The 15,445-nt window shown below is 45.5% G+C and overlaps 1 protein-coding gene across 3 annotated transcripts in view; it reads right to left on the bottom strand.

Annotated features, from left to right (window-relative positions):
• Positions 1-9,365: 9,365 nt before the first annotated feature.
• The window catches only part of LOC137381315 (zinc finger protein 391-like), a 380,661-nt gene continuing 374,581 nt past the window's right edge, over positions 9,366-15,445 (bottom strand). For all 3 annotated transcript variants that reach the window (XM_068053699.1, XM_068053698.1, XM_068053697.1), the window contains exon 2: positions 9,366-10,612. In XM_068053699.1, the coding sequence (XP_067909800.1) occupies positions 9,514-10,248 (735 nt within the window). In that variant the 5' untranslated portion in view covers positions 10,249-10,612 and the 3' untranslated portion in view covers positions 9,366-9,513. The remainder of the gene's footprint in view (positions 10,613-15,445) is intronic.

Raw genomic sequence — 15,445 nt, 5'->3', positions numbered from 1 at the left:
TCTGATCTAAATTCAGATTCTTCCTGACCTGAATTTTCCCTGGATTCAAGACTACTCCTTTGTCTTAGTTCCATCTCTTTTAACTTAAATACCCTCTCTTCTCTTTCACTTTCTCTCCAAAATACTCTCTCTTTCTCCCTTTCCTCTTTTTCCAATTCAAGTTTTCTTATTGCTATTGCTGTTTCTTTTTCTATTTCAAGTTTTTTCATTTCTAATGGAATCCTAGCCAATATCACTGCATCACTCTCGGACCTACTACCTTCTTGTTCCTCGTATTGCCCCTCATCAGCATCATCATCTTCTTCTACTAATTCCAGATGTTCGGCTATTGTGTCAATCATCTCTGCTTTTTAGGCACCTAATTTCAATTCCAACTCCAATTTTGCTACCAATTCTTTTAATTTGTCCTTAGTTAAAGTTATCAAATCACTCAGGGAAACATTCTGCTTTCCCAAAAACTCTGCTGCAACCAGGAATGCTATTACAATGGTATAGACTGTACCTTATTATACAAGAGACCGGGTTCTTTTAATTTCTTTGTAATTGGCATTAGATTTAGATCTCAACAATTGAGTTTCCAATTGCTATGATCCCAGACGTGAGAGCAATTAATATGATGCCAAACGCAGGACCCCAATTTAAATATGTTATCCCAGAGATGAGTAGTTAATATGATTCCAAATGCAAGCCCTCCAAATTAGTCTGATTCTGATCCCAGGCATGAGCCACCAAATTAAATATGATTCAGTTCGAGCGAGCCCCCAATTAATATGTTACGACCGACCACTCAAGTCAGAGTCCCCAATCAAAATATACGATTCTGATTGTGGTGGGAAAATGCAGTTAATTCAGTCCCGTCCCTCCACAGATTTCACTGGGATCATTTCAGATGCAGTCGGTTCTGGAGATGTTGAGAATTATTCTCGTAGGCTTTCTAGGTGACATGTGGCATTAAAGTTTTTCCACCAGCACACACTTGAATCGCAGGATTTTGTTTCAGCTCCTCAGGAGCTATACGGCACCAAGGATTTTTTTTTCCCACATTGGATCTTGGCAGGATTGCTTCAAAGAGATAGAGAAGGGGGTGAACTAGGTGGTTTCATTTCCCTTGGCAGGAAAACACCAACAGTCTTCAAACAGTTCACACCACAACTAACTGAAAACAATGTTCAAACCCCAAATAGAGAGTCAACTTACTGACCTCCACAAACTGCAGACAAAAGGTCTGGACCTCCATCCACGGACAGAAGGTCTGCACTTCTGACGGCAGACAGAAGGTCTGGACCTCTATCTCAGACAGAACGTCTGGGCTTCTGTCCGAGAACAGACTGTCTGGATCTTCATCTGGGGACATAATGTCTAGGCCTCCGCCCGAGGAAAGACCGTCTGGGTCTCCGTCTGGGAACAGACTGTCTGGGCCCTGAGGTTTATTCTGTATCTAACCTGTGCTGTGTCTGCCCTGGGGTTTCCCCCATTAGAAGAGTTGCTTTAAGTGTACTGACTATCACATAAACTGTAAAGTTTAAAAGAGCGAATGCACAATCAGCCCATTCTCACTCTCCAGAGGCTGTTTAAATATCCTGTGTGTGGAATGAAATTAATCCCAGCTGCTGAGACACCAGTGAGTTTACCTGTGACAGCGGGTGGGGGGGAATCCTGCTGTTATTAATCACAACCAGCACTGGACCATGGAGAAGGACGCGTGAACTTGGGTTTGCATGTGTCGGTTTTTATAATTAATTCCATCTCAATCCAACACTGAAAATAATTTTAATTCACGAACTGGCGTTTTCAATGGCGGGACTTCGCCAACATCCCCCATGCGGAACTGAATGTTTCCGATTCACTCAATAAGAGCCCAGTGCTCAGGTGCAATGCTGGACAATAACGGGCATGTGTAGTGTTGTTCTGAACAGAGCTTTGCCAGTGCTGGAGCGATTTTTGCAGCGGGTGAGAGTCGGCGGGGCGCAGGGGAAGAACGGAGCCGGCCGGTGGGTGGGGAGGCTTCAGAAACACTTGGTGTTGGCCGCAAGCCCCGAATAAGAAGCTCCCGGTTCCGGGTTTGCCGCTCCGAGACTTTTTCCCAGGAACAGGCCCAGCCGCCATCTTGCTTTAGCGGGGAGCAGAGCGCGTGCGCGGCCACCTTGATCATGGCACAGAGTGGGCGGGGCTTCAGGGTCCCAGTGACCCGGAGGGAAAATCATTGGTTTTGTTGTCACTCTGCCCACAGGGGCTGGAGAACTGAACCCAGCCAGAGGGAGGGAGAAAACTGGCAGTGGAGGAAAGGGATGGTACCATGGGTTTGGATTTCAGCACAGGGAGTGTGTGGGACAGGGATTTACAACTTTGGGGGGACGAGAGGAAAACATGTTCTATAGAAACTAGAATTGTTTGTTCTGAATTTCTATCCTGTACTGACAGTGATGACTTTTGTAAACATCTTTTACAGGAGATTAGAAAGGACTAGTTTGTTGGGTGGAAACTCAAACCATACCTGTTAGCATCTGACAGAGTTGCTTAATTTATCAGGACCTGAATATTATCAGCCTTTGGATATGGAAGAAGAAATGTTTGTCTGTTCTGTCTGTGGGAAAAGATTTCAAACATCAGTGTGACTGGAAATGTACTGAGACACACCCCACCTGACTGAGAGGGTTCCAGTGTAGTGACTGTGCAAAGAACGTTAACCAGTTACACATTCTGAAAAAACATCGCCCCATTCACAACAGGGAGAAATTGTAGATGCGTTCTCTGATCGTCGAATCTGGAGACACAAGGACACGCGCACCACACAGAAACCGTGGAAATGTGGGGACTGTGGGAAGGGATTCAATTACCCATCTGAGCTGGAAATTCATCGACGCAGTCACACAGGGGAGAGGCCGTTCACCTGCTTCGTGTGTGGAAAGGGATTCACTTAGTCATCCAACCTGTTGACGCACCAGTGAGTTCACACTGGGGAGAGGCCGTATGCCTGCACTGAGTGTGGGAAGAGATTCATTCAGTCATCTCACCTACTGAAACACCAGCAAGTTCACGTGACTGCAGGGGTTGGATTCTGCTGTTATTGCTGCTGTTAATCATATCCAGAACTGAACCATGTTCATTCTGATAGTTGGAATTTACTGCTGATAAACTCCAGCCCAGATAGAAGAGTTAATATTCGAGATAAATATGAAATAAATTGGCTTTAGTTTAAACACATTGTTGTAGATTTTTGTCTTTCCCACCTGAGTGTTTAGAATCATCTGGCTGGAACTCAGAAAGGACAATCTGGGGGAGGATTGTACGGCAGGAACAGAACTTCAGCTGGACACCGACTTCTGGGTCACACTGAGAGGGACAAACGGCACTTTGGTCTTTCTCGTCTCTCTTCACTGATAGCAAAGTCCCCGGTGGGTTAATCCTGAGATGCGTAAGAAATGTGTCCCAGCCGCGCTCTTCCATGGTACAGAGCTCCTGGGCACGGAACAGAAGACTCCTTTACAACTGTGTTTAGAGTCAGGAAGAACAACAGTGGATGCTGGAAACGTGATGTCAAATCAAAGATTGGTGTAAAACTGTGATCTGTTCCTGACTGAAAATGAAATGGGAGTTTTAAGTTTCCAGACTGAAAATGACTGTGGTTATTGCTGTATGAAGATTTTACATATTTATGTGACAGTCCTGAGTGATATTTTAGAATGTGCATTATTTCATTTTAAATAAAGTGTTGAAAATAAATAAAGTGTGCACAAAATAGCAAATGGAGGAGTTCACAGGAGTTGTATTAACTGCTGGTACAATTGTACAAAAGACATTTGATCTCCAGATAAAGAAGGACCTGCACTGTGTTTCCAGGAATTCACTGTTTTCTTGATGTGTTTGTGTTTAGGCACCAGGATAACTAAACAAACATGACCTGAACATCCACGGGGGTGCGATTGTGACAGGTATTCTGGGATTACTCCCGCTGTGGAACTCCACCACTGCCCCTGCTGAAGATTATAGGTACAGGGAATGGAGCCTGGGTTTCAGTATCCCGACAAATATATGGTGTAGAACCAGAGGAATCTTCATGAAGTAACAGTCTGGGGTTTTACCTGCCAGTGTAGGTCGAGGGATGAATGGAACCTGACTGCTATTTTACCAGCAGCTGATGGGAGCCTCAACACATGGGGAGATCGTCCAGTGAAACAAGACTCCAGGCAGAGGGTCCCCAGTGGCAAAGGCTGCTCCTCCATGAACACCCCCCCCCCCCACCCACCAGCCTGCTGCATTTTCCCTGGCAACCCCTCCACACTGACCTGAGGTCTGGGTCCTTAAATGTTGCCATTTAATGGAGCTGCTGGTGGTTTCCAAATGGCCAAGGCAGGGCTCCCTTGCCTTTTGGGCCCAGTGGCTCCATAAAAATCCAGAACATAGTAACACAGAGTTACAAAGAATGACATGAGTACATAGAGTTACATTGAATTGACCAGCAGTGACTTCTCAAAGTGTTTTGGTTGAAGGATCCCTTTTCAAATGGACGCCCCGCCCCCCCCCCCCCCCCCCCCTAAATTATACAATAAACACCTTGTATATTTACATTTCTGAATGTAAAGTTCATCAGTGTCCTGTTAAAGGGACTTGCAGGAATATTTGCCAGTGCTGTCCGATATAGTGAACATTGATCTGATTGGTGATGTGAAAACTTTTATCCTCCCTTCAGCTGGAAGGTAACCAGACAGGTTCAGTCACCTGCCTGTTGAATACTTCAGCACACTACATCTCCCTGCTCTTCCTGGAATGGGATTAGGCTCAGTGGCTCCTGTTGGGAGTTTCAGGTGTAATCCTCCGCCACCCGCCTACTCACTGCACAGTTGCTGAATGTTTCAGGGTGTTTTCCTCCCCCCTCTGCTGTTTTCTGGCCTGTGAGAGCTGGAATATCACTGGTCAGGGGGTCATTAATCTTTGGAATTCTCTTCCCCAGAGAGCAGAGGAGGCCGGATCATTGAATATATTTGGGGCTGATTGATAAAGGAGTCGAGGGTTATGGGAGGCAGACAGGAAAGAAGGGGCCACAGTCGGATCAGCCATGATCTTATCAAATGGTGCAGCAGACTCGAGGGGCCGAATGGTCGCCTCCTGCTCCCAATTCTTCCTGAGAAGCTCCTTTACCCAAAGATTGTTGAGAATGCGGACTTGTCATCACATCGAGTGGTGGAGGTGAATAGCATCGACGTATTTCAGGGGAAGCTGGATAAGTACATGAGGGAGAAAGGAAATGAAGCATATGCTAATAGAGTGCGATGAAGTAAGATGGGAGGAGGTTCGTGTGGAGCATATATACCAGTATAGATTGAGCAGAATGGCCTGTTTCCGTGCTGTAAATTCAGTGTAAAAATAAACAGCAGGTTCAGGAGATGATCCTCCGACTTACCCATTCCCCCACTCCAGAAAATCCCTCTTTTCATCACAGGAAATGGCTTTAGACCTGTTCTGGCTTTTCACCTCATTATTATTTTGCTAGATGATTTCATTGACTCTTCCCTTTATCTTGATCAAACTGTCCACCATCTCTTTTCTGGACTTCAGTCCTTCTTGTTGTTCCAGGATTTTATCTCTTTGCCCTTTTATTTGTTTTACTCCAGATTCCTTTTCATTGTTGCCTCACAGCTTCGTCATGTTCCCACATATTCTCCCTGTTTAAGTGGTTCCCGGCGGCCGTGCCAGCTGTGGCCCCTATTCCAACACATTCACTGATCCCTTTCTTCCCTCCACCCTTTTCACTGGTTGTGACTATCACACGGGTGATCACAGTGATTTCCCAATCTACCTTAACACCGGGGCTTTGGTTACTGGGTGGTCATTGTCCATCTCCGTCCCTCCCTGTGTTCCAACTTATGGAATCCTTGGCTAATTCCCTTATCATCCTAACATAGGGAGCCTCATAGACAGAATGAATAACCCTGGGGCAGGCATGTGATACTCAGGGAAAATATTGCAGGAACTATATCAAATCCTGCATCATTATATAAGGCTCTGAGTATGGGTGATGACTAAACCATTCATGGGATATATTTCTTGTAAAAGACAATCTTTGGTTTCTTTTTATTTTCCATTTCTCTTTTTTGCTGTTTATTGGCCTGTAAGTTGATATGTCCTGGTTTCATAAACCCACTCAGGCCAATAGTGGGCCAGTTCATTTTGCATTGATCCCAATCAGCACGTTGTGGTTGAACTGGGGCTTGGACAGATATTTTCTGTGAAGCTTCCTTTAACAGTTTGACCACCTCTGTCCGGGATGGTGTCCATTCCCACTCAGCAAAATCCCTGATAAAACCCCCAGCAGCACACCACCAATCCCAAAAATGATCGACCAACTTAACAGATATTGATTGGTGAGGCCAACTCCTATCCAGTTTTTAATTTTAATTTCATCAATGTCCCTTCGCTGACAATTTCTTCCCCCCACCCCTCCTGCACTGGGACCTTGCTAATATCTACTCCCAGAAAGGTGACCTTATCCTGTGCCCTCTTTGGATTTGCCTTCAACCCTTCCTCGGTTAATAGATGTAACAATTCTCTGAGCAATCTCACATGGCTTTCCATATCCAGAGTCAGCAACAATAAATCATCCACATCCTATAGATTAGATATACAGCACTGAAACAGGCCCTTCGGCCCACCGAGTCTGTGCCGACCATCAACCACCTATTTTATACTAATCCTACACTAATCCCATATTCCTACCAAACATCCCCACCTGTCCCTATATTTCCCTACCACCTACTTATACTAGTGACAACTTATAATGGCCAATTTACCTACCAACCTGCAAGTCTTTTGGCTTGTGGGAGGAAACCGGAGCACCCGGAGAAAACCCATGCAGACATAGGGAGAACTTGCAAACTCCACACAGGTAGTACCCAGAATCGAACCCGGGTCCCTAGAGCTGTGAGGCTGCATTGCTAACCACTGCGCCGCCCAGGCTGGTTAAATGGTATTACAGCCATAAGAATGTGTTGATGGAAAATGGAGGGAGAATTGGGAAATCCTTGTGATAAACAAGTGCAGCAGTACTGCTGGTCCTGGAATGTAGAGGTAAATTGAGACTGGTTTTCTGAACTGACCAAAATCCGTTTGATGTGTTGATTGGATAGACACAGAGACTCTGGTGGGGGAGTCAAGGACAAGGGGGCATCATCTTAAACTTAAAGCGCAGCCATTTAGGAGTGAAATCAGGAGCAATTCTTCACACAAAGGGCAATAGAAATGTGGAACTCTTTCCCCCAAAAGGCTGTGGATGTTGCAGGTCACTTAGAGGTTTCAAGATGGAGATGGATAGATTCGTGTTCAGTAAGTGTTTCAAGGGATAGGGAATACAGGCAGGTAAATGGAATTAAGATAAAGATCGACCCTGATCAAATTGAATGGGCTTGAGGGGCTGAATGGCCTCCTGCCATTCCTAATATTCCCTTGACACACTCAGAAATGCTCCAGAGCAGTGAAGGGCCACTGGGTCCCAGTACATGCTCAGCTGAAAGCCCAGGTTAGAGACTAACCCAGTGTGCCCACTCTGCACTGGGCTTACAGCTCCCTCTGTGCCCAGCACTGCCTGCACCTGGTTCAGAGTGGCACACGGACGTGGAATTTCAGCCTCAGTGTTACAAGTTTCATTGGTTACACGCTGGAGAGAGGAATAATTCAAATTGACATTGAGCTGGGCGATTGGTTCAGTCTCGTCTAATATTGACAGAAACTTCCAGGATGCAGTGTTTGGCAAATATCAGTTGCCACAGGGATGAGAAATTCAGAGCTACCTACAGTCTTCAGCACAGCAACAGGCCATTCTGCCCAACTGCTCTGTGCTGCTGTTTATGCTCCACACCAGCCTCCTCCCACCTCTCTTCATCCAACACTATCAGAATATCCTTCTATTCCTTTCTCCCTCATGTGTTTAACTAGTTTCCCTGAAATACATATTCACCTCAACCACTCCTTGCAGTAGTAAGTTCCACATCCTAACTATTCTCTGTCCTATGATGAGAAGCTGAGTAAATTGGGATGATGCTCTTTGGAGTTTGGAAGAATGAAAAGGAGATCTTATTGAAACATACAGGATTCTGAAGGGATTTGACAGGCTTAATACGGAGAGGGTGTTTTTCCTTGGCTGGGGAATCTAGAACAGGAGGACACAGCCTCAGGATAAGGAGTTGATCATTTAAGACTGAGATGGGGAGAAATTTCTTCACTCAAAGAGTATGAATCTTTGGATTCTCTACTCAGAGGATTGTGGATGCTCCACCATTGAATATATTTGAGGCTGGGATAAACAGATTTTGGTCTTTCAGGGAAGCAGGGGATATCGGGAGCGGGTGGGAAAGTGGACAATCAGCCATGATCATAGTAAATGGCAGAGCAGGCTCGAGGGGCTGAATGGTCCACTCTTGCTCCTATTTCTTATGTTCTTATGGGTAAAGAATTCCTTATTGAATTTATTGGTGACCCTCTTACAATTATGCCCCTCGTTTTGGAATCCCCACAGTTGGAAACATCCTCTGTACCTCTACCCAACAAACCCTTCATAATTTTAAAGACCTCAACTAGGTTGAGAAAAAAGGACTCCAGCGTGTTCAGTCTTTCCTGATAAATATATCCTCTTGCTCCTGGCATCATCCTTTTTGCATCTTCTCCACTGCCTCTATACCTTTTTTATTATATGGAGGCCAGAAATGTGTACAGAACTCCAAGATGATCAAAGCAAGATTTGGTACAAGTTTAACTCAATTTCTCTGCTTTTCAATTCTATCCATCTAGTAATGAAGCCCAGTGTTTGTTTTGCTGTTTTATGACCTTATTAACCTGCTCAATGGAAAACCCAGGTCGAGGGTACGCCAACCCGGTTTGCTGCTCCCTCTGTGTCCAGCCTGCACCCCCGATGTAGAGTCATAGAGTCAGATGTACGAAAATGGAATTCAAAAGAACATACGAATTAGGAGCAGAAGTAGGCTATTCGGCCCTTCTAGCCTGCTCCACCATTCAATAAGATCATGGCTGATCTGTTTTTGTCTGGAATTCCACACTCCCATCTACCCCGATAACCTATATCAAAGGAAGGAATTTATCAGCATCTGAAAGGTATTTGCAAAGAATTAGAGGTTCCTCAGTGAGATTGGGATCTTTCTTTATTCTCGGGGAGTTGGGCATCCCAAGGCAAGGAGAGGCACTCTGGGAGGTAAGGGGAGCTGGGACTTGTCCATGAGATAAGTGAAGGTATGAGAACTAAATCTGGAGTTAGAAAGGAGAAAAGGCCGAAAAATGAAGCAGTTGGTTATAGGACATCAATTTGTCTCCTCTTATCCTAGAGAAATCAAATATCCAACACACTGTGTTTGACGCCAAGCTGATTTATTTGACATATCGAAATATTAATAATCCCTATAACTGGGCTGGAGTTTATCAGTAGAAACAAACCTCATCTGATGCAATTAACATCAGTAATAACAGCAGAATCCAATCCCTGCAGCCACTTGCAAACTCACTGGTGTCTCAGGAGGGTGGATGACTGAGGTTATCCCTTCCGACAAACAGAGCAGGTGAACGGATCCTACCCATATGAACTCGCTGGTGACTCAGAAGACTGGATGAGCGGCAGAATCTCTTCCCACACTTGGAGCAGGTGAATGGCCTCTCTCCAGTGTGAACTCGCTGGTGTATCAGCAGGTTAGATGAGTGAGCGAATCCCTTCCCACACACAGAGCAAGTGAATGGTCTCTCCCCAGTGTGACCGCGTTGGTGTTTCAGCAGATCCCTTGTACGTTTAAAGCTGGAATCACAGTCAGAACATTGAAAAGGTCGCTGATCAGTGTGAACAGGCTGGTGTGATGTGAGGTTGGTTAAACAAGTGAATCCCTTCCCACACAAGGAGCAGGTGAACGGTCTCTCCCCAGTGTGAACACGCCTGTGTTGAGTGAGGTTAGATGAACGCCCGAACCTCTTCCCACAGTGAGAGCAAGTGAATGGTCTCTCTCCAGTGTGAACTCGCTGGTGTTCAGTGAGGGTGGATGATTTCGCAAATCCATTTCCACAGATGGAGCAGGTGAATGGCCTCTCCCCAGTGTGAACTTGCTGGTGTGTCAGCAGGATGGATGAATTGGCAAATCCCTTCCCACACACAGAGCAGGTGAATGGCCTCTCTCCAGTGTGACTGCGTCGATGAGTTTCCAGCTGGGATGGGTAATTGAATCCCTTCCCACAGTCGCCACATTTCCATGGTTTCTCCATGGTGCGGGTGTCCTTGTGTCTCTCTAGGTTGGATGATCAGTTGAAGCCTCGGCCATACATAGAACATGTGTACAGTTTCTCACCGCTGTGAATGATGTGATTCTTTTTCAGGCTGTATAACTGGTTAAAACTCTTTCCACAGTCAATGCACTGGAACACTTTTACTTGGGTGTGTGAGTCTTGTTGTTTTTCCAGTCACACTGATGTTTACAATATTTTCCCACAGACAGAACAGACAAACATTTCTCCTTTCACATTCAAAGGCTGATGATATTCAGTTCCTGATGATTTGAGTGACTCTGACAAATCTAGAAGTGATGTTTTGTTTCAGTTTCACGTCTGCAAATTATCCCTTTCTAACCACCTGTAAAAGGAGTTTACCAAAATTACCACTAAGTACAGGATAGAAATTCAAAACAGACAGTTCTAGTTTCTGTGGAATATTTTTTCCTCTCTTGTTCCTTCAAAAGTTGTAAATCCCCGTCATACAATCATATGACCATACAAATTAGGAGCAGCAGTAGACCATTCCGCCCCTTGAGCCTGCTCTGCCATTCGATAAGATCATGGCTGATCTGAATATGGACTCAACTCTTCTTTCCCATCTACCTGCTATAACCTTTGATTCCCTTGTCAATCAAGAATCTATTAACTCAGGCTTAAAATTGTCAATGACCCAGCCTCCATTGCTCTCTGGGGAAGAGAATTCCACAGACTAACAACTCTGAGGGAAAAAGATTTTTCTTCATCCCCATCCTAAATGGGAGACCCCGAATTTTAAAAATGTGTCCCCTAGCTCTAGATTCTCCTTTCGGCATCCACCCTGTCAAGTCCCCTCAGGATCTTATATTCTTCAATAAAATCCACCTCTCATTCTTCAAAACTCCAATGAATACAGGCCAATCTGTCCAACCTTTCCTCATAGGCTAACCCTTCGTCCAAGGAATCAGTTGAGTGAACCCTTTCTGAATTGCTTCTAACACAAATATATTTTTTCTTAAGGAGACCAAAACTGTACACAGTACTCCAGATCTGGTCTCACCAACACCCTGTACAACTGTAGCAAAACTTCCCTACTTTTATATTCCACTCCCCTTGCAATAAATGACAACATTCCATTTACCTTCCTAATCAATTGCTGTACTTGTATACTAACTTTTTGTGAATCATGTACTAGGACACCCAGATTCCTCTACACCACAGAATTTTGCAATCTCTTCTCCATTTAAAAAAATATACCGTTTTTCTATTTTTCCTGCCAAAGTGGACAAGTTGACATTTTCCCCACAGTGTACTACCGTGGTATCTCCCTGCTCAGCATAGTGGGGAAAGTCTTTGCTCGAGTCGCTCTAAACAGGCTCCAGAAGCTGGCCGAGCGCGTCTACCCTGAGGCACAGTGTGGCTTTCGTGCAGAGAGATCGACCGTTGACATGCTGTTCTCCCTTCGTCAGATACAGGAGAAATGCCGCGAACAACAGATGCCCCTCTACATTGCTTTCATTGATTTCACCAAAGCCTTTGACCTCGTCAGCAGACGTGGTCTCTTCAGACTACTAGAAAAGATTGGATGTCCACCAAAGCTACTAAGTATCATCACCTCATTCCATGACAATATGAAAGGCACAATTCAACATGGTGGCTCCTCATCAGACCCCTTTCCTATCCTGAGTGGCGTGAAACAGGGCTGTGTTCTCGCACCCACACTTTTTGGGATTTTCTTCTCCCTGCTGCTTTCACATGCGTTCAAGTCCTCTGAAGAAGGAATTTTCCTCCACACAAGATCAGGGGGCAGGTTGTTCAACCTTGCCTGTCTAAGAGCGAAGTCCAAAGTATGGAAAGTCCTCATCGGGGAACTCCTCTTTGCTGACGATGCTGCTTTAACATCTCACACTGAAGAGTGCCTGCACAGTCACATCGACAGGTTTGCGGCTGCCTGCAATGAATTTGGCCTAACCATCAGCCTCAAGAAAACGAACATCATGGGGCAGGACGTCAGAAATGCTCCATCCATCAATATTGGCCACCACGCTCTGGAAGTGGTTCAAGAGTTCATGTACCTAGGCTCAACTATCACCAGTAACCTGTCTCTAGATGCAGAAATCAACAAGCGCATGGGAAAGGCTTCCACTGCTATGCCCAGACTGGCCAAGAGAGTGTGGGAAAATGACGCACTGACACGGAACACAAAAGTCCGAGTGTATCAAGTCTGTGTCCTCAGTACCTTGCTCTATGGCAGCGAGGCCTGGACAACGTATGTCAGCCAAGAGCGACGTCTCAATTCATTCCATCTTCGCTGCCTCCGGAGAATACTTGGCATCAGGTGGCAGGACCGTATCTCCAACACAGAAGTCCTCGAGGCGGCCAACATCCCCAGCTTATACACACTACTGAGTCAGCGGCGCTTGAGATGGTTTGGCCATGTGAGCCGCATGGAAGATGGCAGGATCCCCAAAGACACATTGTACAGCGAGCTCGCCACTGGTATCAGACCCACCATGTCTCCACTTTAAAGACGTCTGCAAACGCGACATGAAGTCCTGTGACATTGATGACAAGTCGTGGGAGTCAGTTGCCAGCGTTCGCCAGAGCTGGCGGGCAGCCATAAAGGCGGGGCTAAAGTGTGGCGAGTCGAAGAGACTTAGCAGTTGGCAGGAAAAAAGACACAGGCGCAAGGGGAGAGCCAACTGTGTAACAGCCCCGACAAACAAATTTTTCTGCAGCACCTGTGGAAGAGCCTGTCACTCTAGAATTGGCCTTTATAGCCACTCCAGGCGCTGCTCCACACACCACTGACCACCTCCAGGCGCTTACCCATTGTCTCTCGAGTTAAGGAGGCCAAAGAAGACTCCATCTGCCAAATTTTTGCCCATTTAGTGAGCCTATCTACATCCTTTTGCAAACTCTTTATGTCCTCTTTATATGTGAGGTGATGTATTTTGGCAGAAGGAATAGGGAAAGTCTATCTATACTTAATGGCACAGTTCTAAACAGTGTGCAGGAATGGAGGGACCTGGGGTGCATGTGCATCGATCATAGGACATATTGAGAGAGTGGTTAGTAAAGCATATGGAATCTTGGGCTTGATAAATAGAGGCATTGAGTACAAAAGGGAAGTTATGCTGAACCTTTGTAAAGCTCTGGTTAAGCTCCAACTGGACTATTGCATTCAGTTCTGGTCACCACACTTTAGGAAGAATGTGCAGGCCATTGAGAAGGTGCAGATGAGATTTACTAGAATGATTCCTGGGATGGGGGTTAGGTTGGAAAAGCTGGGTTTGTTCTCCTTAGAACAAAGGAGATTGAGGGGAGATTTAATAGAGGTGTACAAGATTATGATGGGCTTAGATAGGTTAGACAAGGAAAAGCTGTTCCCATTAACTAATGGTACAAGGTCTAGGGACACAGATTGAAAGCTTTGGGCAAAAGATACAGGGGAATATGAGGAAGCACTATTTTACGCAGTGGGTGGTGATGACCTGGAACTCACTGCTCACAATGAGGAGAAGTTGGCATAGTGGTAGTATCACTGAACTAGTAATCCAGAGGCCTAGGCTAAGGGAAGGAAACCTGCTGTCCTTTCTGAAATGTCCGAGCAAGCCACTCAGTCATCAAGGGCAATTAGGGATGGGCAACAAATGCTGGCCTTGCCAGCGATACCCACATCCCAGGAAAGAATTAAAAACAAAACAATGACTTCAAGAAGATGTTGAATGGCCACCTGAGAGAAATAGACTTACAGGGCTATGGGAATCAAGCCAGGGAGACTGCATAGCTCTGTGAAGAGCTCCGTTGTACCTGTTTAAAAAGGGAGTGAGGGATAGACTGAATATTTACAGGCCAATCAGTCTAACCTCAGCAGTGGGCAAATTATTGGAATGCATTCTGAGAGACAGGACAAACTGTCACAGGTTAATCAAGGATAGTCATCATGGATTTGTTAAGGGAAGATCTTACCTGACCAAACTGATCAAATTTTTTGAAGTAACAAGGAAGATAGATGAGGGTAGTGCAGTTGATGTGGTCTACATGGATTTTAGCAAGGCTGCTGACAAGGTCCCACATGGCAAACTGGTTAAAAAAAGAAAATCCCATGGGATCCAAGGACATGCAGCAAGGTGGATACAAAATTGGCTCAGCGGCCGGAAACAAAGGGTAATTGTTGACGGGTGTTTTTGCGACTGGAGGGCTGTTTCCAGTGGCGTTCCACAGGACTCAGTACTGGGTCCCTGCTTTTTGTGGTAAATATTAACAATTTGGAGGTAAACATTGAGGGGGGGAGGGGGGTGGCATGATCAAGAATTTGCAGATAACACAAAGATTGGCTTTGTGGTAGATAGCAAGGAGGATAGCTGTAGGCTGCAGGGAGATATTGATGGTCCGGTCAGATGGGCAGAAAAGTGGCAAATGGAAGTCAACCTGGAGAAGTGTGAGGTGATGCATTTGGGGAGGTCAAACAAAGCAAAGGAATACACAAATAAATACTGAGAAGTGTAGAGGAAGTAGGGGACCTTGGAATGAATGTCCACAGATCCATGAAGGTAGCAGCTCAGGTCGATAGTGCGGCTAAGAAGGCCTTTGGAATCCTTTCCTTTATTAGCTGAGGTGCAGGGAGGTTATGCTGGAGCTGTACAAATAATTAGTTAGACCACAACTTGAATAATGTGTGCAGTTCTGGTCACCTCATTACAGAAAGGATGTAATTGCACTAGAGAGAGTAAAGATGAGATTTACGAGGATGTTGCTGGGACTGGAAAAATACAGCTATGAGGAAAGATTGGATAGGCTGGGGTTGTTCTCCTTGGAGCAGAGAAGGCTGAGGGGAGTTCCAATTGAAATGTATAAAAATTTAAGGGGCTTGGATAGAGGTTGAAGGGCCTATTTACTTAGCAGTGACTAGGACGCACAGATTTGAAGTGATTGGTAGAAAGAGGGGAGATGAGGAAATGATTTTTTACCCAGAGGGTGGTGGGGGTCTGGAACTCACTGCCTGAAAGGGTAGTTGAGGCAGAAACCCTCAACTCACTCAAAAGAAGTCTGGATATGCACCTCAAGTGCCGTAATCTGCAGGGCTATGGACCAAATGCTGGAAGGTGGGATTAGAATGGGTGGATTGTTTTTCGGCCGGCACAGACATGATGGGGCCAAGTGGCCTCTTTCTGTGCCTTAAACTTTCTATGATTCGATGATTCTAAGATAA

The sequence above is a fragment of the Heterodontus francisci genome, chromosome 22, assembly GCF_036365525.1.
Source record: "Heterodontus francisci isolate sHetFra1 chromosome 22, sHetFra1.hap1, whole genome shotgun sequence".
NCBI lineage: Eukaryota > Metazoa > Chordata > Chondrichthyes > Heterodontiformes > Heterodontidae > Heterodontus > Heterodontus francisci.
Note: the sequence above shows the minus strand (reverse complement) of the source record. Positions and strands in the feature narration are given on the sequence as shown.